The following is a 27,489-nucleotide window of genomic DNA, read 5'->3' on the forward strand; positions in this document are numbered from 1 at the left end:
AGCATTTGCATGAATCATACTGAAAAAGCAGTTTGTAATATACCTACACTTGGGTTGGGTGGAAGGTTGTGGGCTGCTTAGTATGTATGTGGACCATTTTGCTTAGAAGCAAGGAGTGAGGCTGGGAGGCAAAAGGTTCATTTCACCTCTGATCTTTTTCCTCACAGTCACTTTATCAAGAAGCAGCAAAGCAAAAACAAAAAACAAAAGACAGGGAACATGTAGTGATCTTCCAGCTGTGATCTATTCACAGTGAAATGATAATCCACAATCAAAAAATGTGCAAGCTCTCCATCTGTCTGCATTTGCAGCTAAGCTTGCTGTTAGGAAAGTGATGAATGCAAGATGCTATGTTTATTCAAGCAAATGTGATAAAGGCCAGGACTTTCTGGTGCCTGACATTTTGCAAGACTATGTGGATAACAACTCCACAGGCTGTCTAGATATGGATTATACTGTCAACACCTACTGCCAGGCCTTTTCCTTGTCATCATGCCTTGACATCTTTCAAAATCTTCAAATGCCAGGTTTGCAAAACTCTGCTGGGAGAGGATGAGAGACAGTCTGAACATCTTGGCAGAGTTCTAGTACTTAAGACAACAGTGCTATGAGGAATACCAAGCAGAAGAATCCCAGAACCTGCCAAACATTCTAATTCCAGGCACTTGTCACACACCTCCAAACTCTCCTTTATGGTGCTAACCAGCCTGTAAAACAGACTCCCATAACTTATTCTTAACTTTCATTCTCATCTGGACTAAGTTTAAGACTTCTTTCACGTCAGCATTCATAAACAACTGGCTATTGCATGGCTGTTATTACATCATGAATCCCAGAATTTTGTATCGGATATGAAACTTAATGCTTTTCTCGGATGTTTGCAATTGTGAGAGAAATCGGTTTTGTACTCTGAAGGTAAGATTTAAAAAATGAACAGCATGACTACTATGCGGTACAAGATTTGAAGGAACAAAAAAGTGCTTCCAGACAACTTTGGGCAACTTTGTCAGTATTTCATGCAGCTCATTTTTGTCCCATGACTACAGCTGTGTAATGGCAAACCATTGTTTCGTATAAAGTCTACTAAGTCATAACTTGCTGCCAAACCAGGATCTGAACCTACTGATTGGAGCTGTTTTGCAAACCACTGTTTGGGCAAATTACGGTTTGCTATTATAGCCAGTCAAAACAACCAAAGCTTTTTTTGGAATGCTGATCTGGCCTTGGAGGGCATTGTTTGGGATATCATTTAGAGTTTTTCAGGAGAGGCATGGGAAAAGGGAAATGTCTAAATAATGTTATGCCTGTATGACTGGAACAGAATCATGGTTTTGTTTAGCTATTATGATTAATTTTCATGAATTTTCATTGTCTAAATCAGTATTTAAATCCTAGTTAGTCCAAAGGAAGTCCCTCTAAAACTTATCCCAGATGGGAGCTTGAAGTTCTAAATAACACTGTGAGTCTAGTTTTGGACAGAGGTGACTCCATATCAAATATACATATAATGCATTTAAGTTAAGAGTATCTCAAACCTGGGATACACACATTTAAGAGGAGAGCTAAAGCAAATCCTAGATAGGGTGACCTAACGCATCAGTTATGAAGGGGAAACAATTCCTTAAAAAGGTCCACAGTTTTCAGTTGAAATAGTTTATCCAAGCAGACCTTCCCAATAATGAGATAATTAGGCCTCATGTAGAATTTGCCTTTATGCCATTAATCATGGTGCTTTTTAGATTCGGAACACAAAGTACAAAATTACATGCTTGCTCTGTTTCAGGCACTTTCAAGATCATAGTTTATTTACTGTAGGTAAAAAGCTAGTATACAGTTGGGGATCCCTTTAACTTTCAACTACAGTTATATACGTCATTTAGCATTTTCTGCTTTCAATCTTAAACCAAAAGTTTCTCAACACTTGCCCCACTATTAGTGTGTTCTGTTATTTGAAACAAAAAAGAAAGAAAAAGAAAAAAGAAAAAAGTCTTTCTTTTGTTCAATGCATAATATTTACATTGTAAATGGAGCTAGAACAGGCAATGGTAAAGAAGTAATAAACTTTAAAAAGCCAGTTTATATATTTTACAATAATGTGCTAATCAGCATAATTGTATATAAAAATTAAAACATAGTAGAGCTCCCTACTACAGAAATCTTAATTGGTTGAACTGTAATCATCACCTGCTAACAATTTACATGCAACACTTGCTAAGATTGACAACTGATTTTTTAAGTGTTAAGTAGATTAATGACATGAGACACAATAGTAACTTGTGTATGAACAAAAATTGAAAACTGCACCCAAAAGCAGTACTGGTCACAAGCCTCTTCCAAAAAGAAAAAGAAAAAAAAGTGGTCGCGTTATAGAACAAATGTTGTAAAGGCAATGCATAGGCAGATCGTACCAGGATGGCACAAACTTGAGACACTAGAAAGAAAGATGTCTCATAGACACACACGCACACTCTTATAGGAGGCCTGTCTTCTCACCAGTAGGCAATGGCTGAAAGTAGATAACCAATCGCTGGGTGTAAATCCGATTCAAATTTGGAAAATTACTAAAATGTGCTTGTGTGTTAATATACAGTTCTTAGTAAATACAGACTATACTGGAATGTATCCCATCACAGCTTTGTGAAACAACTGGACCTTTCTGTATTAGCCTGTGGATTCAAAGCTAGTTAAACAAACATAAAGTAAACATAGATTTGCATGACTAGCAAAATGCATGAGATGGCTGAACTATTTATTGAGCCAATGTGAAGATACTCCTATTTTTAACATTGTTTGAGCACTTTCAGATGAATGTATAAGAAAGAAGGAACAAATCTGTCATCAGGCATTGTTTTTGCACTAATCCTTACTCCATTTCCGTCGGTTCTGTGTGAGATTCTTATACAAGCCGGAACGATTTAATAGTGCCCATTAAAACTGTACTCCAAGACCTGTGGATTATCAGCTTAAGTGATTTCAAGATGTCTTTCTGATTTTGACCTCAGGTGCACTGCTGAAGCAGGTCATATGGCTGAATCAGCTGGAAACCAGGTACTCGTTTCCCTTCTAGGAGGTGTCTTCTGCAGGAAACCGTTCCAATGGAAGAAAAGGGAGTACAATACAAACCAAAGGAAATAACTTAAATCTGATACAGAATAGAATGCCAGTGTGACAGCTGAATATGTTTAAGCACAGGAAGATCTCTTGTACCGGCAGAATCCTGTAGTAGTGCGCGTGCAGACACATACAAGAAAACAGAACACGCCACCTACCATTCCCATGAACAAGAGCTGATTTTCACCATATGAAGAGAGATGACAGAAAACATGAATCATCAATAGAGGATAAACTGATTTACATGAAATGGGGAGAAAGAACACTTGAGCAGTCTGATTACAGTTATTTTGTGAAGGCTGCTACTACAGCCCACAGAACCTCATTTGTATTGGCCTTCATACATTCAACTTCAGGATCTAAATCCAGGAGCTGCCGCACCCTCTTTGTGGCTAGGTCATACTGCTCATCGAAAAGGGGAGCAAAAGCGTTCTCAAGGACATCTGAAGCATGGGCTAAATAAATGAGAGCCAACAAACGCTTGTCCATTCGGTGGGGATCATTTACCCATCTGTCAAGAACAGCCTCTTGAACTTTCTTGATGAGGCGCTGCTTAATGTTGTTGTTGGTGAGAGGATGCGTGGTCATATCAAAAAGGAGAAAGTTCTGTTTCTCCGTAGTCAAAACCCCCTTTTCCACTAGGTTTTTGGCTAATCGTTCACGTACGTTCCTTAACTGGTAGTGCAATTTTAATGGATTCCATGTCTCACCTGAAAAAACAAAGGCAAACAAAACAACCTCCTGAATGTTTAGTTAATACTCTGTTAGCACAGGAAAAACACAGAACAGCAGGCATTATACAGAATGCTAGGCAATGATATAGTATTAATTTGAACATGAATGTTGAATGAAAGAAGGAAGAATGACTTAATGATCAAATACACCAATTACAAATTCAATTTCAGAAAAGCTCTCATGTGCTGTATTCTAATGGTTTCCGAACCAAAAAGCAAAAAGAGCAAGGGGGGAAAAAACAACCTAGCAGCCTTCCCCAACCTTGTGACCTTCAGAGGCATCTGGACCACAACTACCAGAATTCCTATCCAGCAGGGCTGAAGTGATTGGGAATTCTAAGTGTTGCAGTCCAAACAAGTCTATAAGGCACACGGGTTGGGAAAGACTGATTTAAAGTGTTACCTATGTGTTCCTTTAAATGTTAATTTTCAGAAGGGCAAGATGGGGATGAGTGAATTAGGTGATTGGTTGGTGACTGAGTGTGTGTAGGCAGGGTTTGGAAGCATCAGAGAGACAAGGCAGAAAAATCAATCCGTCAGCAGTTAACAGTCAGAGTGGTGGTCTGTCACCAGTCTGCAAATTCTGAAGAGGCAGCCTTCGCTTTAAATTCCTACAGAGTGCTTGGAAGGCATTTAGGTTTTATAAGGAACAGGAAGGAAGAAGAGTACTTAGAGGACATGTTAGCAACCTGGGAAAGTCAAAACCTAATATTGCTAAGTATTATAAGAATGTGTGAGACAGAAGCTGACAAAAACATGAGCAAGAAGGGAAAAACTGAACTGAAATAAATAGAATAAAGGCTGGTCAGAGAACATTCACAAGAAAGAGGATGATTTAAGAGCCAGGAGTAATTGTGAAGGGAAAGAGTGAGATACCTCAGCCAGAAATTGTTATACACTGTTTTATTCACTAAGAAAATGAGTTACATGACATCTTGAAACCAATACACTTGTTGTATAAATAAAGTTTTAATTTTTTACTTTTAACTTAGAGCTGTTTGATTATCAGTGTCTCAACCTCAGGATCATATAGTCCAACAAAGGAACCTTACAGTTTAGGCACAGTACTGTGGGGGTAGTTAATTAATCAGATTGGAATTAAATTCCTGGTAGCAGCATTGCATACCAGAGAAAGACAGAGTGATAGCAAAAAAGACATACCATAACCCAACTAATTATAGGAGCATGCTTGTGGCACAGCATTTTGGACATAAAGCACATATTGCTTAGAACTGGGCCTTAGCAGAAACTCCATCCTTCTAGAAAGGAGGGATGAAAGGAGAGAAATGAAACAAACAGTGGTCAAGGGAAAGGGGCACAGCCTTCTCGGGAATACTGGAGGGCCTGATTGGGATGCTATGCACACCAGCTTTGGTCTGTAGTTCAACACCTCCGATTTAGGCAGAGCAACTTGCCAGTGATACTCTGAGAAATTTCATCCCTGCAGACTTAGATAACATAGAGTGTGGCTCCTGGAATCTCCACACAAATAAATCTGAAAAGTATCCCAGCTGAGAAGGTGAAATGCAACTTTTGTGTCATAACTTTAGTATGACAAGCCCAATACCACTTCCAGTGTTAAAGGAAAATTTCTACACAGTGTACCCAGTTTCCTTGGTGTTGGCTTACTATGTGTAATAGCTGTGCTATTAATAAATGCTGCAGGAGATGGGTGTGACATGACACTTGCCAGTTTAACAAAACCAATAATAAATCAAAAGGCAAAGTAGCACCCTCCTCTTATTCAATACACTTGCTAGATTCAGAGGAAAACAGACCGCCCTTCTTATTCAGAGTTAGCAATTACACCGTAAGTTTAGTCTGTGCATATCTAATTTCCATCATGAAATAATACATACATGTGCTACAAAATGATTCAGCTGTTAAAAGCTTCTAGCCAATTACTGTCTCATTAATGAAATGTTATTTATAAAATGTTTAAATTACACTGGGTGCTGTAAGGAAACACACAGCATCATTTCATGTTTACTATTTCAGTCTCTCTTTTAATTTTTTACTGTGTTTTAAATTTTAGCATTACTGTTAAGTTTTACTGTGGCTTTTAATTCTATTTTATACTGCAGTTTTACACGTTCATTTTTCACATTCATTTACACATTTCATTTTATGTTGTGTTTTACGGTTATCATAGAATCACAGTAGAATTGGAAGGGGCCAGAACACCATCAGGTCCAAACCCCTGCTATTTCAGGACACTAAGTTATACCATCCCATTTAGATGACTGTCCAAACACTTTCTGAATGTCTCCAGCAAGGGAGAGCCCACAACTTCCCCAGGTAATAGGTTTCATTGATGTATTGCTCTGACAGTCAGGAAATTCTTCCTGGTATCTAGTCTAAATCCGGTTTCTTTTAACTTAAGTCTGTTATTCTGTGTCTTGCACCCTGGAATGAATGGGAGATCTTGTCTTTCCTCTTCGTGATAGCCTTTGAATCACTTATAGAGTGCTATCTCCCCTCAGTTTTCTCTTCCTGAGGATGAACATGCCAAATTCTCTCAATCTTTTTACACACGGCTTTGCCTCCAGTCCATGAATCCTCTTTGTTGCCCCCCTCTGTACCCTTTCTAGCTTTTCTGCATCTTTTAAAAACTTAGGTGCCCTAAACTGGACACAGTACTCCACAAAATGTCTGACTAGTGCTAAGTATAGTGGAACTAGTACTTCAGATGTTTTGGAAGTGACGGTTCTGTTAATGCAGCACAAAATAGCATTTGTCCTTATGTTTTAATTGTTGTGATCCACCCAGAGACCTTTGGCTATTTAATGCAGAAATATAACAAACAAACAAACAAATCCACAGGTTTACACTCTAAGATTTTATGGCATAGTCCCAGGACATGCAATTAAGGAGGAAACAACCAGCTCCAGCAAAAGTACTTTAAACATTTAACTGGAATTTTAAAAGCAGTTTGGCTTTCTTCAGTAGCATGGTGACACCTTGTGACCAAACCTTCTAACTACAAGGAACTCTGAACAAGTGATCGTTTCTGTTTTCTTTGGGGCTTGCAGGAATATTCTGTAGAACTCATCATCTTATGTTATTCAGAAGTAATGGTGAATAAAGTAATCAGTTTATTTTCTTAAATATGTTACTTTGTTTTGAGACGTAACATATTTAGCCAGAGTCCTGCAAAAGCATCCTACTGTTTTGAAAAAAGTTATTGCCCTGCTGCCAGTCCCATCCCAAGACTGAAATCTTCTGAGAATGCTGGTACAACAAGGTCAAATCTAGTCAGAACATGGCTGAGCTCTGAAAAATGAAAACAGCCTTCAGTTCTTTCCAACCTCAGTGAACTTTGTATGCTAGGGAAAGCAACATGCAACTGAAGATTTCTTAAGTGTACCTCTTACTGAGGTGTTAAATCTCTGAACAGCTATACAGTGCCAGGGTAAAGTAGGTCCTCATATGACTCAATGCTCCTCCATAAAATCAATTTTTAAAAATTCTGCCCAAGGAAAATCAGTATGATTCTGGACCACTAGTCAAGCTCTTTTTCCCAACATAGCATCCTATAAATGCTATATAGGACTTACAGTGTCCTGTAAGTTCTTTAAGTGTGTGCACATGTTTTCAATCATGTGATTTCCCAATCAGTGGTCAAAAATGTTGCACCCCAGACACTGACCTATTTTTTCAATAAGTACTAGACTGACAACTCTACCCACAGAAATACTTACCTTATTATGTTTTGGGTGTTTACCACACAGAAAGATACATGAATATTTGATGGATTTATATATCGCAAATGTGTGGAAATGAAGTGCAAAACTCTGTAACCTCGGAATTACAGTTTTTAAAATTAAAAGCAGAATGCATCAAGAGAAACATTTGGAACTGTGTGGTGTCACATATACTAAATAACCATGAATGGTTGCCAATAGTCAGGTTTGGGACTGGAATGCTTCATCCAATTCCCTGTCTCTTTTGCAGAACACATGTTTCCAAACAATTTCCTTAGCTCCTTGATTTCCACATACAAATGACCATCTTTCTTTCTGCTTCTCTCCCACTCATAGCATCTAAACTCCTAACTTTGGAAGCAGAATCATGCAACACATACACACACATTAATAGTGTTTTAACAGGCTTTCCTCAAGTGTTCAAAGCACCTCAACATAATTCTTACAGTAATCTGTGTTAGCCTGTTCTGTAGAACTCTGTTATCCACATTTTAAAGCTGATAGGGCTAAGAAGGCAGGAAACACAGTCTGCTGATGGACTTCAGTCAGGAGCCTGATGTTATCAATGCTTAGTTCATTTTGAGCAACTATGCAATCCAACTATTCTTAAAAAATACTTAGTCTAAGAAATGAACTCACAGAACAAGATTATCTTGAAAACACTGAACATACCTCACTACCTTGAAAGCTCCAGGTTTCTGTCGTTGTCTTCTTGTATCCTTCATCCCCATTCCTGCCCCGTAAAGGCAGGAAGGAACACAGCCACATGTTGCTGAGCTTTAGGATGTAATCCTAAACTTGTTATGGAAGAAGTTCCAGTAATTTCACTAGGACTAACTTCTGAGTAAGTCATGCTGTATATGTAAGACATTTAACAAAGGGAGTGGAATCTTGATAAGCAAAGGAAGGAGAAAGGAAAATAAAAATGGATGGTGTACATGCACTGAGTTATGGAGAAGAAATGGAAGATAGGAGTTTCTCATTGTCATTTGTCTAAACTGTGCTTTCTAAATTCATACAGTGAATAAAAATGATCAGAATTTTTCTCTGCTTCTCATTCAACTGGTAATCACACATGCTGTTGGACAAATTTTTTTTTACAAAGATGGGAAAGTTTTGCTTTTCAAGAAATGTGGAACACAGTTGGAAATTATAACTAAGTAACTCCTTCCTTCTCTATGATGTGGAGAGACCCAAAACACAAAGTACTAACCTTACCCTCGGTTATGGAAACATGTACTGTAGCATGAGTACATTTGCAAAGAACCCTTCTTAGTCAAGAACACCATGTTTTCTTTTAAGACAGTTATTACCACATGAGTTCCCATCTGCTTATTCCTCAATAAAACCACTTGCTTTCCCCCTTAATGCAAGCAGTAATAGGTTTTCTGAATATCCATCACAGTGGCTATTGGTTCATTTCAAATAGGTGCCACAATATGACATCACATACCTAAGAATGAGTGATGCAGCTCAGGAGAGTTAAGGATTACATGGAACTGTTCAAAACTTGGCTTTGACATGCATAAAGGGTGCTGGAATAGGCTAATTAAGAATTACTCATCCTCATCTTGCCTTCTGGAAAAGAATACAATGCACTATATGCTCATTTGTGTCAATGGCATCCCATTCTCCATGGCATGCCAGAATGTGAATGGAAATACCCGCATCATCCCTTCGCGCATCCTTCATACGCACCTCAAGCAATGAAACACAGGTTGCTGCCTCAAGAATTAGTCAGCATTCATAAAGAAGCAGAGAGCTTGGAAGAGCAAAACTGCACATTTTCAAGATGGTAGCAGACCAGGAATTACAGGAGCTCTTCCAACCACGAGTGGAAGGAATTTGAGAAGCTCAAGCCAAGTCTGTGAGCTGGACCAAGGGAGTGAAGGGTACAGTCACTTCCAATTATACCTAAACAACATTTGGAACAAGCCACTGCAAGTATGCAGAAATATAACAGATACATCCAGACAGTCCGCCCCACCCCCTCAACCACACCCATGTTCACACACATTGCAATGTATGTTGTTTACTGAGCGCATCACTTGGTAGAGAGCTTTAGTGACTTCGTAAGCCCGTCAAATTTACTTGACTGAGTGCCAAAGTTGAAATGAAACTGTCATAGCATCTAAAGTTGCTTCAGCACAGTTAGACCACTGACATCCCTTCAACAGGAACATACCAAACTTAAAGCTTGAGCATTTACTCCTCAAAAACCAGTGATGTACTGCAGCCCAAAAATAGTTTAAGCATTTAAAAAGCATTATATGGATGTCTCTTACCACTAAGCAGCTCTATCCAGTTCTGCACTGTTTCAGGAGGCTGTGTTTCCTTAATGTGCTTCAGAGCTTCGTCAAGTAGAACATCCCCTGTAGGAGCATCTGATTTGCAGATCACCTGATGAGAAACACAAGCGTTCACTCTGACACCAAATTTGTTAAACATCAAGGATAGCACAAGTATGCCCTCAACATATTGCAGATACTTTTTACAACTCTAAGCTCAATGGATAGTGCCTCTTCCTTGACCAGTGTCTTAATTATTTAACACTGACACGGTCAAGCCTACCAAATGAACTGCAGGTGTGTGTGTTTTAAAGCCCCCCCCCCTCAAATGCACAGTAGTATAATAAAGTTATTGTGCCAATTCAAAAGTTAAAAAATACTGTGGAAGCTTTTGTGTTCTCCAGAACTCTTCATCAGGCAAGACAGTAAATAGAGCAAAACTGGAAGGGAAGGGAAATGGCTGATGCAGAAGCTACAGATATTAAGATGAAAAGCCAGAACAGGCTGCAGACACTCCAGTTAGGCTCTACCAGGTACTAAAATGGTTTTAAGTTGCACCTGGGTCCATCCCAAGAGAATGCTGGGGGGAAAAACAAACCACTGCTGATTCACATTTTTTTGAAATTATAAAATCTAGTTTGGAATCATACTAGAATCATCTCCATCCCTAGAAAACAAGACTGGTTCCTTGGCAGGTACAGAACTTAAGTAATTCAATCCTCAGCCCATAACACAACAAGCAACTTGTGCAGTTACCCTAGTTTGTGTTTTACCATGACCTACCTGACAGGCAATCAAGTGGTTCTACTTGGCTATGGTTTCCACCCTCCCCACTCAGTCTTCCCACTGTTGACACACATACTGTCAGTCAGGGTGTCTGAAATCCAGTCCAAAACTGCATCAGTGCAATGGGCACCAATACAGAAGTCCAATCATTTGGACATGGCATTTGGTGTCTACCTGCTGCATCTATGTATCTTGCGTTGCACCTTATTCAGCAAAAAACCCCACCCTTTTGTTTCATCTCTCTTGGACAATGAAACAACTCTTTAATAAGGGATGGTATAATTCAAATAATTGCTGGTGGTACAGTACAATTCATGCTTCTTTTAAATATATATTTTGGCAATGTCCAGTAGTTGCTTCTTTTGGAAAAAAAGGTTATGACACAGAGCATTTTGCACCGAAAAAGTCGTTAATATTTACTGATAGGCATCTGCTTTCAAATTATTTACCTGCTTCATGGATTCTCTGCATACTTGTGACAGCCAAAAGACTTGTGGTTACAATATCGCAAAATAAACACTCATCTCTTATAATGCAACGGACTGAGGACCTTACAGTGCTTTTCATGTATGAACAAGTAGTATACAAATGCCAACTTCAAATGGATACTTGTTATTTAGAACGCTTTTGTTGAAGCCTATGTATAGTTGCTAGAAAGCTGTATGGATTTTGTGCAAATCTATGTATGTATATTAATGGAGGAAGGTTTTTAAAAATTAAAAATTTTCAGTTGGCTCTGGGCACCACATCAGTGAACCATTTATTGGTTCCATATGAGGTGTCCACAGCCAGAATGTTTGCAGGTCCCACACTGGGGGGCCCAGGATCACCATATTATTTTAAATATAATCCTGGATTCTATGTATTCTAGCTTGGTTACCATATCAATTTTTGTACACTTACTGGATCTTGCAAATAGGCATACTGGAAGGTACACAGATTTGCATGGAGTCTCTTCTGTTCCCAGTATTTCATACTTAATAAACATAAACCCTGAATAAACAATAATATATGCCTAAAGATATGCTTTGTAACCACAGGAAATAATTGGCATATTTTATTAAAGTGATTTTTTCAATGAAGCTCATACTAAATATCTGAGAATTCTTTTTAATGAAGAAATAACTCCTTTAATGTGAAAAAAATCAATTCATTTGAAAGAATATTTGTTTTTATTATGGAGACCAGCAACAACAAAAGCCAAAACACTGAATTTACAAAATCATCAGAATAGAAGATAAGGTTAAAGACCCATCGTATCACCTGGAATTTTGCAATGATGGACACATTTTGATCATGTGCCCAGTACACCCAATATATTCTACAGAATCTCAAATGAAAGCAATGGTTCTAATTGTTTAAAACAATGTCAAATAAACTGAAGCACAGAGAAAGAGGGGGTGCACAGTTAATTCTCTAGATCTGTTAATTCTACTTTATGGAACTTCAGTGGCTCTGTAACTGGTTCTAGTAGTAAGGGCTTGCTGAGGTATATTATTAAGTTCTTCACAACATCAAGGAAATGTTATACTTTAAATGTTCTCTAATTTGAAACAGAGGATGAATATGGCAAAGCAGGAACACAGGATATAAAAGATGGGTTCAGTCCAATATAGTCCAATACAAAGTAACATGCTTTGTTACTATGAAGGATACAACACTGAATACACACCCTTGCAGTACGAGTTTTTAATAAATCTGGAGCATATTACCGGTTTGCTGTGCATCAGAAATAGAGCATTTTTTTTATTTGTACGAATAATCAAGACTTAACCACCAGGATATGTTAATGTGCACTTTGTTACTATGCATGAACAACTCAGCTAATTAGCTTAAACTTCAGATCAGCAGACTGGATCCAAACTTCACTCCTACAGGGAGGAGGAGGAAGCAGCTTTTTCTAATTGCCCCCCTCTCTTCTGAAGCCATTTTCCCCTTCTGAAAATCTGCTCTGGAAATCTGCTCTGGCTTTGGGGGCCTGTCCAGAAAAGATTTCTGGAGATGCAAGCAGCTGCAGAGTAAACAAGTTCTTCCATCCCTTCCAGCAACAGGATTCCTCCACTGCATCAAAATGCCTCCCCTGGCATTCCATTTACAGAATATGAAGTCTGGATCCAACCCTCTATGATATCAGAACTACTTTTAAAGTATAACATACAATTTTCTTGTGTGTCCTTTCTTCCTGATGACTCATTTCATTACATTCTATATATTTTAGTATTATGGAAAATTCCTTCAATACCTACATGGGATGAAAACTGTAATCCTCTAACAAAACAAGGATTAAGATGATTCCATGCATTCCAGGATTAAGATATAAGATATAGGATGAAGTATAGGAGACAGGAGAAATGGTCAATTAAATCTGGGTGAGAAGAACTGGGTGAACATGGTAAAGCAACTTTCCTGCCTCACTTCTCCTTTCAAGTAAAATGATAAAACCATCTTTGTATGTGGTTACATTCATGAATACTGGGCTGGAAGAAGCCTAAAAAGGTTGTGTGTGCAAGCAGTGTAAATAACTGGTACTGCACACAATTTAAATTACCCATCCTGGTTCTATCTCTTGTGTGGCATTTCTTGAATAGTATGGCTGTTAGTAAGGGAACTTTTAAGCAAATGGAATAGTTGCATTATTATTTTTACAACTATTACATGACATTTATACACCAACTTTCTTCCTCTTGCAAGGAATCCAAGGCAGTTTACAAGAATTTCCTTCTGTCCACTGTATTTTCACAAACAACAATCCTGTCACTGGCCTTAAGTCACATAACAAGCTCCATGGCTAGCACCCAGGGATCCCAGGTCCCCAGTCTAATACTCCCTTTACCAGACCATACTGACTCTCCCAGTTGTACAGCTCATAAAAAGGTGCTGTTTTTCCTGTTGCCTACACTGTCTGACTCTACCTGGAGGACACAGTGTAAAAAAAAGTATTCCACATGCCTACACGTTTCTGTCCTTGACTAGATATTACAGTTTAATGTTAGCCTAAACTTCCAGCTAATTTTCAGTTAATTACCCAGATTTCAAAATTTTGAAACTACCCTTGCCACTGAAGCTGCATGGGCGGAACAGAATATCCAAAGGGAGGCTCAGCAGAGCTCTAGCAGGATAGAGCATATATGACTAAAGACAGGATTGCATTGCAACATTGGGTACCTGGCCTTCAGCCATCCATCAACTGGATGCAACAGAACCAACAACTGTTGGGTATGATCACAAGGCTCATTTCATTGATCATGGACCTTTGAAAACCTCGGGAATAATTGTGAATTCGGAATATGCATATACTGGGCTCTTCATGGATAATACTTCACAAAACATATATCAAAGACACAGACCTCACTGATAGACCCAGAGATAGGGATCTTGCTCACCCACTATGCATAGGTTCCATCCAGCTGGAGCCTAATTTGAAAGTATACCTTAAACTATAATGTGCTTGCCCAGATTAATTTCCTAAATACATCTTTTACACTTTCCTTAAAAGCAACTTTTAGAAAAAATCATGCCAACTATTATTGGTATTTCAAGCAACATTCCTACATCTCTGACAAACCAAAGAACCTTGAAAGTTTTGTGGAGAAATCTAACCAGTGTGGATAATCATTTTGTCCTAATCAAATTTTGTCCTAATCATCCTAAGTAAACGCAGCTGTACATAAAATAACCCTCTGCTCAACACTGAACAGGAGGACAGTGTGCAAACTTTCAAAGTTGCTTTTTAAACAGGGAACAAAAGATAATATTGACAGGGCAGACTGCCCATGTAACCAAGTTTAAGGTGGAAAGTGAGGCATTTTTGTTCCCAAGAACTATTTAAAAACACAAACTTACCTTCATATATTGCCAACAAAATCAACCACAAAGAGGAACACAGACAGATTTATACTGTACCTAAGCCTTGGATCCAGCAAATTGCATAAGCATTAAATTTTTACAAGACTGCACGCATATTTAATATTTGGTACATGGCTTAAGGAACTTAAATTACTGATTAGATTTACTCAGACTACACAAATGCTGAAATAAGAATGTAATTTTGCAAAGAATTTGCAAAATACTATAATATCTCCAAATCAGTATTTATAGAAGTATACGGAATGCAACTAAAAAGTCATACACAGCTTTATCCTCCCCCTCCTACCTTTCTTGTTAGAAGACTTTTGCGTCTCATTCCGAATGCCTCAAGCTGAAGACGCCCCCTCAGTGCCAATTCAATTAACATGCAGCCACGCAGACCAGAGGAAATGCAGTCATTCCAAAATGATGTGTAGCCCTGGTGAACAAATAAATTATCAGTAAATTTTAAGAAAATATGCATGTCATTTATTATAATAACACATTCAAACTAGAGATGAAGCTTCCTTTGAAAACTACCTGGAAACTTCAGTTAGCCCAAAATAAGGAAATGATTTTGTTTATCAGGACTGACCAACATGTTAATATTATGTCACTACTTTCCCATCTGCAATGGTCCCAGGTTACTCCCTTCCCTATCATCCCAAACCCTAAGATGGCCTTCAACTGTCCTTCTCCAGGAGACCCTGCAAAAAGAAATTAGGCAGCTGGCTACTATAAAGTGGGCCACTTCTCTGGTGGCATCCTGACTGTGAAATGAGCTTCCCAAAGAGGCTCACCTACTACCTACACAGAGCTCCTTTTGGTATCCAGTGAAGACCATCTTCTTTTCCCAGGCATTTTAGTTGCCCAGTTTCTATTAAGTCTGTAACTATAGTTCCTATCTTTGCACTGCTACTGGGTTTCATTTTGGTTTTTTTTTAATCCTTGTGTTTTAATTTTGTTTAAACCTTTGTGTGGTATTTTTTCTTATTGTATTTTCTGTTTTTAACTGTTGTGTACCATGCAATCAGGATCCAGCTACTGGCAGACATGGAAATGTAATATATACAACAAAGGAACCTTGCCTGAGGCAGACATTGAGCCAGTAGTCCTGAACAAATGCTGATGCAGCGGACCACACTGCCACCACGCAGAGGTCCTGCAGAGGGATGCCCACATACAGTGCCATACAGGTTGCCATTGTTCTTGTAAAATGTGCTCTGGGCCACTCAGGGAGCTGTAGTCTTGCCAGCTGGTAGGAAAGCATGATGGGTTTGACGAACCAGTGCGTGAGACATTAGGAGCTAACAGGTTTGTACTGTAATACCTCAGTTCACGAACATTTCTGTTCATGAACAATTTGGTTCGCAAATAGAAAGTTTGGCAAAATTTTGCTTCTGTTCGCGAACTCCGCATCAGGTGACAAACATGATCGCGGCCGTCTTCCCCACTCTGACACATAGTCACGGCTTCCTCTAGTCGAGAATGCGGTCACACACTCTCCCTCCAAACCATAGCCTCCTCCCCACCCACCTTCCTGTCCTCCACACCAGAAGTCACCTCAAGCAAGGTTAGTGTTCTCTCTCTTCATACTGTACTGTACTGTACTTTGTTTCATATTTTTGTGGTTTAAAAATATTACATAAGGTTCAATGTAATATTATTTCCATTGAACCTTATGGGGAAATTTGATTCAGTTCGCGACCAATTCGATTCTCGACCAGAATCATGGAACGAATTAAGTTTGTGAACCGAGGTACCAGTGTACTTGGATCTTTTGCTGTAACAAACAAACAGTCACTGGGATGGGTGGAAGAACTCAGCACAGCACTGATAGAATGCCAGAGCCCTGCAAACATCCAGAGCATGAAGGGCAGATTCCATCAGGTTCAACAGTGTTGGGAAGAAGGTCAACAGAACAATGTCCTGGTTCAGGTGAAACAGTGAAGCCACCTTAGGGAGAAACCAAGAATCCAGGCAAAGGACTGTCCTGTCCTTGTGGAAAGTGAGAAAGGGTTGATTGATGCACAAGGTGCACAGATCACCAGCTCATCTAGTTGAGGTGCTAGCCACAAGGAAGGCTACCTTTCACGGCACTGGATCACCCCTGTGTCAACAAAGGAGCTTGAGTCTCAGTTGACATGGTGATGGGTTGTGTTGATTTGCTGCCTGGAGAGATGGGGAGATTAAAACAACCAGGTCAAGTCCTGTTATTCCTCTGGGAAGTGTAGCACTTAAGACCCTATCTTCTCGCAGAGAAACAGTTGGCAGTGGGCCATGGTGGCCTCATAATTATAAATATGAAGGCCCAATGCCTCCAACACATAGATCTGCCTTGCCAAGGACTCCAGGTGGTGCCTCTACTTGTCCACCAGTATATAATGCTCCCACTGTTAATGACCCTGTGTTGATGCCATGATAACTGCATTCAACCAGGGATGTTGCAGCAAGAATGGGATCTCCTGCTCCTGGACTCGGTACATGCCCTTCCAAGCATTTGGACACTGGCTGCGGTTATGCCAATGTCTTCCACAGTTCCTTCATGCAGTTGAGGAGAGTGGACAGGAGTGATTATCAGTGTCAGCACAGTGTTTTCTGTTCAGATAACTGGATCGGTTGCCTCCTCCTCATGCTGTTGTAGCTCCACTCCATCCAAAGGATCTGCTCAGAGATGGGCAGCAATTTGGCAAGGCAATGACACAGAAGTAGCAGCCTCTGTTATGGTGAGGAACAGAGTCTTAGCCAGGAAGACTACATAGGATGGGTGTGTTGGAGTGCAGGGTGGTGATTCCCACATCTCACCCTCTAAGATCAACTATTCCAGGACTGGTTCCACTGTAGGAGTGGGCCATGGTGGTGTTGGCTTCAGTCCTGGTGCAGGCATTCTCAGTGCTGGTGTGGAATGGTGTCCTAGGCTACTTCTTATGTTTGGCTTTCCCCAAAACTGCTGTTTTGCCTTCTTGGCCAGCTTTTGGGCTCAGCAGGCCTCATCCAAGCAACCAGGAGTAGATAGGGCAGATGGGGCAGCTGAGGACGTCCTGCAGCCATGGTTTGCAGGCGTGATGTGGGCAAAGTTCAGAAGGCAGGCAGGCAGGCAGTCCATTGGTGCCATCCATGCTGAACTGGTGGCATGGAGGTCAGAGTTCCAGAGCTTAGTCCAGTGCTGTTTTTTTGGTCCTGCCTGGTTAGGGCCTAGAAATGCAGAGAGGCCTCTGCGAAGTGCCCCTTTCCAAGGTATAAAGGGTACAAACAGCACCTATCTGTGGGAGGGAAATGACTCCCACAGTGAACATACTTCCAAAATGGTACCTTGAGAGCCAGTGAGGAAGAAAGGAGAGGAAAGAAAAGAACAAAGTGATGGGTGTTGCGAGATGGATGATGGAAAGGCGTTTTTTTAAGGGAGGGTGGAAAGTGTAAGGTTAGGGTAAAAAGCTGAGTGAAAGCAGAAATACAAAGTAAAAGACTAGAAACATGAAATGAAAGAGGAAAGTCCAAAGGCACCTACAACAGCAGACAGAAGAAAACTGGTGGAAAGGGTGGGAACTTTTCCTAGATATACCAGAGAGCAAGAGGAAAAGGATTCCTGCCAGAACAAGTCCACCTTGGAAATCTTCCTGAAACAGATCCTGTGGAGGCACAGACCCCATGTGTGATGCACAGAGACCACGAAGAACAACAAGGTTTTCCTTCTTTCCCCAATGAATGGCAAAGGAGAGGATGCAGCAGCACCAGTGTCAGAAAAGAAACAACTGTGCTCTCAGCATCTCCCCATCTCTCTCTCCTTGTAAAGGAGGGCTACTTGCTTTACCTGCCTTTCTCTCTCTGTGGGCTCTGTCTGCAACACCAAATCCTTTTCAAGCTGCTGCACCAAGTTAGGCTCTGTATGTGGAATTTTCCTCTTGCAGTTATTCTGACTTAGAAGTAACACCCAGCGAATTCAGTGGGGCTTCCTCCCAAGTAAGTCTGCACAGGACTGCACCACAGCAGTATTCATCTGAGAGGTAAGTCCCTTGGAGGCAAGTGAAGCTGATTTCTGATGGTAAAATTTAGCCAGTTTCTACCTTCTGCAAATAAGTGCAAGAGTGTCCTGCAAGAGAAGAAAGAGTGGGCCTAGTCTGTTTTTCTGAGCTGTCAGATGTTAACTTTTTTCATGTCATCACCTAGTATGACATCTGCCTGAGTTCAAACCAAGCAGAAAGGCATGGCAGGGTATTTCCACTGTTGAAATCTTGGCTTTCATTAATCATCTGATAAGTGGGAGAAAAAATGCTGCAAGAGAGCTTCCAGATGGAATGAGCAGCTACGGCATATTTTTCCCTAATGGATTTTATGAGGCAACAAACAAGACAGAGGTGGTGTGGAGACACAGGATGGTTATGAACAGAAAATGCTAACATCTAGATCATGCACAAAATTCTGTGAATGAGTATGCCTGATGGCATTACAAAAGCATCCTACATTTCCTTCCTAAGAGGTTGGAAACAAATACGTTATTTCACTGCAGTGGCATATTAATCTGTTGCACCATTCCACCTTCCTGTATCACTGTTAGTACCAACAATTCAATGATAACCCACAAATCAACAACAGCCCATACTCCAACCACATCGAAGACTAAGACTTTAATGAATAAACTCCTAAACCTGCCTTATATCTGGGGAGTGACTGTTGCAGCTAAATTACCCTTTAGCTCTAGGTCCTCCTGCAACACCAAGCTCAACATCCCTGGTATTTCTAGAAAGTTTCAGAGAAAGTAAGAAGGCATCTCAACTCTGTAATATACCTTTTTCTGCTTCAAACAGGCAAAAAAAGATCAAGATTAATCTTTTCTTCCAACTAATGTTATGGTACAATAATTTTATGTATTGAATTTATTGGGTGGGGGAGGATTTAACTTAGACAAATCATTAAGTCAAGGAGAAGGCAACATATTAGTACGAATATATGCGCATCATTTCAAAAAAGCAGAATATCAATTATAGAATTAGCTGTTGCATCATCATCATCATGATGTTAATATGGAAGGCTTAAAGAATACATGAAAGAAGTAATTTTATAGACAGGAACTAAGCGAAAGTACAAAATTACTTCCTTGGTTTGAAGAGCAAAGTCAGTTGCCAGCTAATATCACCATTTATTTAAATTCATATAACAGTTTATTTGTAGGGAAACACTACAGCAATCTCCTCTTGTCTCTCATAACTTTCGATACTCCATAATCTCATTTTAAAATTCTGCCATTAAGCACTTTTTCATTCCCAGATAATGTTTTTCCTTACCTTCAAAGCTTGCCAATCAAGCTTTGAATGCTTATGGATGAGTGGAAGATATTTGTAGTTCACAACTTGTCCAACCTTTATTAATTAGATTTATATCCTGGTTTTTTTCTTACAAAAAACTCAAAGCAACTTACATCATTCTTTTCCGCCTGCTGTCAATCTTATTCCCACAATAAGGTATCTAGTGGGAATAGCCCAAAGGTATCTAGTGAGCTCCATGGCTCAGTGGGGACTAAAACCAAGATCACCAGAGTTCTAATCCTGCACTCTTAACCACTGCTCCGCACTGGAACTCTAGTTATGGTCACAAGTTCATTTTATTCTTTTCATTGTCTCTTGTGCCTCTTTGCTCTAATTACATTTCAAAAACTAGCCTTCTTTAAATGCACAAGAATATATATAAATTGTTATGTAACTTTCAGTGATGTGGGGCAGAACATTTTCCATGAATTTGTCTACATTTCTAACCATGCACTGGTTCATAAAATTAATCAGCAATGATGGATACTGAAATAAGTAGTTCCAACTTTGCAATAAATGTTTGTGAGATGACTAAATCTAGGAAGTATCAATATAGCTAAAGTAAAACTTCCAGCATATTAAAATTAGTTGACAATTTTGACAAATTGTGTTGACAATTCTGATGCTTCTTTTTTCCTTAAAATTTGAATAATCATAGAGGTTATTTATGTCTACATTGCCCAATAGTTAAATAGTTAGAAGAGACTTTGGAAATCATCTACTTCAATCCTTGTCTCGGTGCAGCCTCTGCACTGCAAGGTGCAACTACAGCATCCCAACTACAGCAACTATAGTCATCTAGCCTCTGTTTAAATGCCTCCGGTGAAGAAGTTAACCACCGTAAGCAATCTGTTGTGCCGCTGAACAGCTCTCAGTTTAAGACCCGACTCCTAACAGTTAGCCAAATCTATTCCACCTTTTGCATGACAGCCTTTCAGATATCTGAACAGTGCTGTGAAGTCTCTCCTTAATCTTCTCTTCTCCAGGTTAATCCTGTTTCTCATAGAGTTTGGTTTACAAACGCTTCACCATCCTGACTGTTCTTCTCTGGACATGCTCCAACTTATCAATACCCTTCTTAAAATGGGGTTCCCAGAAATGGACACAGTACTTCAGATGTGGCCTGATTAACACATAACAGAGGAAACATTCCTTCCCATAATCTGGACACTATGCCTGTTAATGCCACGCCCATCTCTCCCCCAGTGCACCCGCGATCACGCCAGTCTCCCCCTGAGCGCACCCATGATCGCACCCATCTTCCCTGCATGAGCGCGACCATGATCATGCCAGTCTCCCCCAATTGCGCCCGCGATCACGCCCGTCTCCCCCCCCGAGCACGCGCGCCATTGCACCCGTCTTTCCTGCATGAGTGCACCCACAATCGCGGCCATTTCCCGTCAGTTCAAGCACACTCGCTATTGCACAATTATGGCTTGAACTCTCCCTCCAAACAATAACTCCCCCCCACCTAGATTTGTGTTCTCTACTGTACTTTCTTACGTTGTTATTCTTTAGTACTTTGTTTCAAATTTTTGTGATTAAAAAATATTTACAGAACAGATTAACCTTATTTACACTGAACCTTATGGAAAAATTTGACTTGGCTCATGACCAATTCGGTTAGCAACCAGAATCATGGAATGGATTAAGTTTGTGAACCAAGGTACCACTATAATAGCAATGGCTTATCTACTAATGATGCTTGTGAAATGCTTTGAACACTCAGAAAAAGTGGATGGAAATAGTACTTATTTGTCAGAAATTAATTATGTTCTAATAAGTTTACCATTTCTTAGGGCATCACCTCTCCATCTTATTTACTTAGCAAGCAACAAGACACCAAGATACCATTATCTGATCTTCTGAAGGCTTTAATAAACTATAACCATCGGTGTCTGAGGATGCTATGGCATCTAGCATCTACACAGAGTAATTATTTTTATTTTAAGATAATGTTGTTCTAGGAGAAGTCAACATGGTCATAACTGGAAACTATAAAAATAACTTTCTTAGGACTATCTAGCACCTCCCTCTGCTATCCTTGGGACATTATTTTTTCTTCCTTACCAAAGTTATGTTACTTTTTTATACAAAACAATTCTTTCTTCATACTAACTAGACAAATACCAACAAAACATTGAAAGCATTACTTCAACAGTGGAACTCAAACAACAAAACTGAATCTACATAGTCTTATTTTAGCACATAGGCTCTACTTTGTGCAGCAATCCTATGACCAGGCATTTATGCAAGAGTCTCTTTTATATATACATATCATTTTTAACATTTTAGATTTTTTAAATTTTTAAATAGCAAATATCAATAAGCAACAGCCACTAGAAAGTAATCTCTATTTCCTTCACAACAGTCCATGATAGGTACCTTGTTTTGTAACATGCATGGAATTATAAATATCAACTATCAGATAAGTAGGCCACTCCAGAAAGAGATCTGTAATACTGGGAGGTTAAATTAGGTTACTCCTTTGTTGATGTAAGTGAGGATTGGAAACCACAATTCGAGAAAATGGGCTTGTTACTAGGATTGCCCGCCAATCAGCTATGCTATTCAAATGTTATCTGCCATATTCTGGAGAAGCTTACTGGGACTCTTTGAACCAGTTATAAGCTCTCAAGACAACCTACTACACAGGATTGTTGTGGTGAGAATAAATTGGAGCTATATAAGCTGCCCTGAGTTTCTCACAACAGGGAAAAAAAAGGCAGGATATAAATGCACTGGAAGTAGTAATACTTGTGAGGCTTTCTTTTCCAAGAAGTCACCTTTTCTAGGGTATCTCTTACTTAGTTGAACAGTACCCCAAAGGAGGTCCATTGCATTTAAATGCTTCTGACAGCAGAAGATTCATAAAGTGCTACAGATGAGCCCTCTGTACACTTCCATTTTTAATTTTTGCAGTTTTAAACTTTTTACCCCAGTTGTTATTGTAAACTACATATAAGCAGCCTTTTTATTTAAATATAAAAATGAGCACATTGAAATGTATGTCTGCAAACTAATCCATTTTGATAAAGATTGTTTATACTACATTTCTAAAAATATCTCAAGAAGTAAATTAAAATCATACACAGCTCAATCAGAAACAGTGTAGTCCTTCACTACTATGTTTGCTTGTATATTCAGCAACTTGCATATAGTATGCACTAATGACATTTATCAGAGAGAAGGAAGGCTAATACTAGTCACTCTTCCATCATCCCTCAACAAAAAAACCTCCCTCCAGCTGCATTTTTATGGCTGCAAGCTGCTTTGGAAGCCAATTTCTGACTTAGAAACAGGATAAAATTGTAAATAAATATTTGTTTAGCCTGACAGTAAGCCTTTTGTTTTTAGTTTTTCTAAGTTTCTATAGTAAACAGATATCTGGTTAAAAGCAAAAGTACTCATATTTGAGCAACTGCAAAGAATTATTATATAGGCTTTGCTGTGCATATTTTAAAATATGCTGCAATGAATACAATATCTATGTTTTGCCTAAACTACAAATTCACTTCCAATGCAATGAGGACATCTTGCTTGCAAAGAGCTGCAACTTGACTTACAGTGGAACCACAGTTCTTCACAGGTGATAAAAATCATGTTCCATCTAACAGACATCAATATTTTAGGCCTATCAATGAAATTGGTAGAATTTGGGGAACATTAACCCTCTACTGAAAATACAACTGACTTGGAAGCAATTTTGCTCATATGAATTGGAAGAATTTTATCATGTTCACTCCAAGGTGACATGGCAGGACATACAGGTTTTGTTGTTTGCCCAAGCTGCAGACTTACCTTTATCCACCTGGTGTTGGGCTACTTACCTGTTATTTTGGCTAGGAGTGGGGAATGTTTTTCTGTTTAGGACAAAAAGTTTGGAAGACATACCCTGTCCTGTTTCTGCCAACCCACAGGAGGGACTCATCATTTTTGCCAGAGAACTGAATTAACTACCTTCTGAGGGTAGCACGCACCAAGTACTGATATATCTCATGTAGCTCTCCCCAGTTACAACAGGTATGAAGAAGCTAAGGGTTAGTGAGAACACAGTGGCCACGTTCACACATCAGCTTAAGCCAAATATTCTGATTTAAGTCACAATGGGAATGAGTTATGTGTTGATGCATACAGTATATTTGCTGGTGCCCAGAAGCTGTTTGCTCTTTCTTTACTCCCTGCGTTTGAACATTGCAACAAAGCCATTCATTCCTCGAATGTTTACCTGCTTTCACAAAGGGGAAGGAAATGGGCTGAGTGCAGGAGCACAGTTATAGTTCACATTATATGTTATTAAACTAGGCTTCCTGGCTTAAAGTGATGTGCAATTATAGCCATCACATAAAGAAGTATAATGTTAAAGTATAATAATTCAGTATAATCTATAAAAGATAGGATCTTATGAGAGCAAGATGTGATGGACATCTAAAGCATACACCATAATACCAATTGTTAGTCTTTAAACTGCCAAAAAAATCCCTGTTATTTTTGCTGTTAACAATTAACACCCCCCAACACACGTGCACACACATTTTTGTATGCTTCCTGTGTATTTAAGGTAAGAATATGCCTTTTCTGTCACTGCTACTACATTAACAAAAGTTGGTGGTAATTTTGCCATTCTTCACATGACTTAAGCCTATGCATATAAATGAACCTATCACTAGAAAAGCAGGATTAATTCTATTCCATGCATATAATTTTTACATGAACATTATATTAAAGCATTCCATTTTAAACCAGTTTTAAGTATCATATAAACTAAAGCTCTTCTACTTTATTAATTCATTCAATTTTGAACAAGCTCCTGACAACCTGTTAAACAGTTTATAACCTTTTTCATTGCCCAGCTATGTATTTAAACATTTATATACCTTTTCACATCTAAATAGATTCCAAAGCAGTGAAAAATAGACAGAACAAATAAAAATAAAACAGTATGTTAGAACAGAATCATTAAAACTGTGGCTGGTCAGCCAGAGCTTCCTGAAATATTGTCAGGAGGTGTTAAAAACAATATGTTAATACCTGCCTAACCTCCAGAGGCATGGAGTTCCAAAGAAATGGATCTGCTACACTGGCAGATCTTCTCTGGGTGGACTCTAAGTGGGCCATCGGTCCAGGTGGAACCACCAAAAGACTGTCCTCCAATTACCTCAGTGACTGAGCAGATTGTAAGGGAGATGTATATCCTCACATTACAGCTGGCACAATTAACAATCTCAAATCTATCAATCCACTTACCCAGATAAGCATCTTCAAAGCTTTTCCATTTAAAAAGTTATAAAAGTAATCATGTGTGTATTCATATCCAATGAGAAAACGCATATTTTAATATTTTTGGCGTTTCTAAGATGAAAGATTTTTCATGTGTTTTAGACCCTTTAGCTCTTTGAGTTAGGCATTCCAATTACATTAATGCAGAACAATTTCGTCTGCCAACTTCTATCCCATAACCAAGAGTCCCATAGGATATGTAAAGAAGAGTTGAGCAGATAAACCAAAGTTGCAACTGTGAGGCTATCCGAAATTTATAATAATCTGTCGTGAATCCACTTTGATGACACTGCTGCACTGGCATACAAAACACTTTACCAGACCAAAACCGAGCAAGCAGACAGTGTACAGTGTGCCTAGCCTAGAAAAATACAACTTCATGGATTCCTACTCTTAGGAAACTTTATACTAATCAAACAACTAAAGAGAGATACTCCTGTAACTTTACAGGTTCTCTTGTTATATCATGTCTGCTGGTCAAACGCCAGCCTGAATCTCCCTCTCAAAAGTACTGCTAACAAAATGACCTTCTCTGCATTTCTTTTACAATCATTACTGATTTTTTTTCTTTTTCAGTTATATCTAATTGAAGAAGGTTCTAATATAACCATGTTAACAAACGGATACAAGCATTCTCTGAGTGTGTTGACATACAAACTGGAAGACAAGCATCCCAGAATGGGGCTGATGCCTTGTTCAAATCCTATGCCGGCTAATTTCAAATTATGTTTCTCCTCATCCCCAAACTCAGACTAGGGCGCTGGGAACTTCTTTTGTTTCTTTTTCTTTTCTTTTTTTTCCTATTAACTGATTCATTGTTAAGGACTGTAACTTTAAGATAGCACTTGGTAGGAGGTACCCTTTGCAGACTGAACACCAGGGCAGAGAGGGCAAGAATATACTATTGCATTTCCTAAAGACCTTGGTTAGTCAAGGGAGCTGTGCCAAACCTCCTTGCTTTACCCCACAACCACTACCTATCCCTCACCACCCCTCATTTACACAGTATTCCCACTGCATCCTCAAATCTAAGTCTTGTTGCCTTTTACCCAGGCTTGTCTTCTACCTCTTCTGGCTCACACACTCACACTAAATCCCCTAAACAAGGCCTTCTTCAACTGTTGTAAACAGAGCGCCTCGGCTACAGGGCGCTATACAAATGAAACAGAACAACAACTGACATCCCCTCCGCCACCATCACCCCTCACTTTGACCTCACAAACCGCTTCGCAAAGCCGCACTCACTCTCTTCCAGCACTCCCGTCTTCCCCAAAGGCCCTTACACACAAGGGCACCGCCATCACAGACCTTTCGGGCTTCTCCCCACCCGCAACACACACACACAGACGGAGGGCCAGCCTCCCTTCACGGGACAGCTCCGCACCTCTCGGTCCTTGAGGCCCAGCAGCAGCACTTCTTCCATGAGCGTGAGGCGCGTTTCCTTGGAGTCGCCCTTCTCGTCTTCGGCCTGCTCGTCCCGCCGGCCTTCTTCCTCGGCCCCGCCGCCGCCGCCGCCGCCACCGCCGGCCGCCCTCTCTTTGTCGGCCGCGGCGGCACTGCGAGAGGCCTCGGTGCGGCGCTGCACCAGGCCTGAGCTTCGCTGGGTCAGGGAAGTCATGGCGGGCGACGGGATGGGACGGAGCCGCAGACCCCACCTGGGCCCCGCTGGGTGGGCTGGCAGAGACCGCCAAACAGGCCGCGGCCTCCCTCCTCTCTCTCTCCGCGCCGCTGCTCAGGCAGGCAGGCCAGCCAGCCAGGCAGACGCTCAGGGAAGGGAGGGGGAACGGAGATGGGCCGGGCCGGGCCGGCTCCCCCTGCGGCACCAGCGACGACGGCGGCGGCGGCGGCTCCCCCTCCAATATGGCGGCGCGGCTCGCTCAGCTGACGCCAGCAGTGGCGGCGGCGGAGGATGTGGCAGGGGCGGGCGGGGGGAAGAGGAGGAAGACTCTGGAGGCGGCGGCAAGGGGGGAGGCCGCTCGCCGGAGGGGGCCGAGGAAGGAGGTGGAGGTGGAGGTGAGCTCGGTACCTCCTTAGGAAGGGAGACGTGTGTCCATCGTAAAGAGCCCGCTTTAAAACTTTTTCTCCTGATGTACCTTCTTTCTTGAATATTTTCGGTTGCATGCAGCTTCGCTCATACTTAGAGAAGGCAAGCCCATTAAAACCAGTGGGACTTAAGTTTTTTATTTTCGCTGATTGGTACCCCTGTCCTTATTGCAAAAGCAAGGAATCGTGATAACGAATTTGAATCCCATTGCTTGCAAAGGGGCGAGGAGGGCTTCTATTCTTTGAAGGTTTAATAGCACTGGATCCAAACCGTTTTTGTTGTCTTAATGCTTTCGGCTGTAAACTGCTTTGGAGCGTATTATATTTTCAGTTAATGAAATAAATAAAAAAGTATGAAGCTACAGCCAAGAAAGGAGGGAAACATTGCTAAGGG

At 40.3% G+C, this 27,489-nt stretch overlaps 1 protein-coding gene across 1 annotated transcript; it reads right to left on the reverse strand.

Moving 5' to 3' along the window:
- Positions 1 to 1,784: 1,784 nt before the first annotated feature.
- GOLPH3 (golgi phosphoprotein 3) lies at positions 1,785 to 26,900 on the reverse strand. The gene is made up of 4 exons (XM_044431175.1): positions 26,437 to 26,900; positions 14,777 to 14,908; positions 9,835 to 9,949; positions 1,785 to 3,821 (listed from the first exon to the last, which is right to left on the reverse strand). Exons 1-4 carry the CDS (start codon positions 26,668 to 26,670, stop codon positions 3,397 to 3,399), a joined length of 906 nt encoding a protein of 301 aa, XP_044287110.1. The 5' UTR covers positions 26,671 to 26,900; the 3' UTR covers positions 1,785 to 3,396.
- Positions 26,901 to 27,489: the final 589 nt, after the last annotated feature.

Source organism: Varanus komodoensis, unplaced genomic scaffold, assembly GCF_004798865.1.
Source record: "Varanus komodoensis strain SLA01 unplaced genomic scaffold, ASM479886v1 scaffold22, whole genome shotgun sequence".
Classification (NCBI taxonomy): Eukaryota; Metazoa; Chordata; class Lepidosauria; order Squamata; family Varanidae; genus Varanus; species Varanus komodoensis.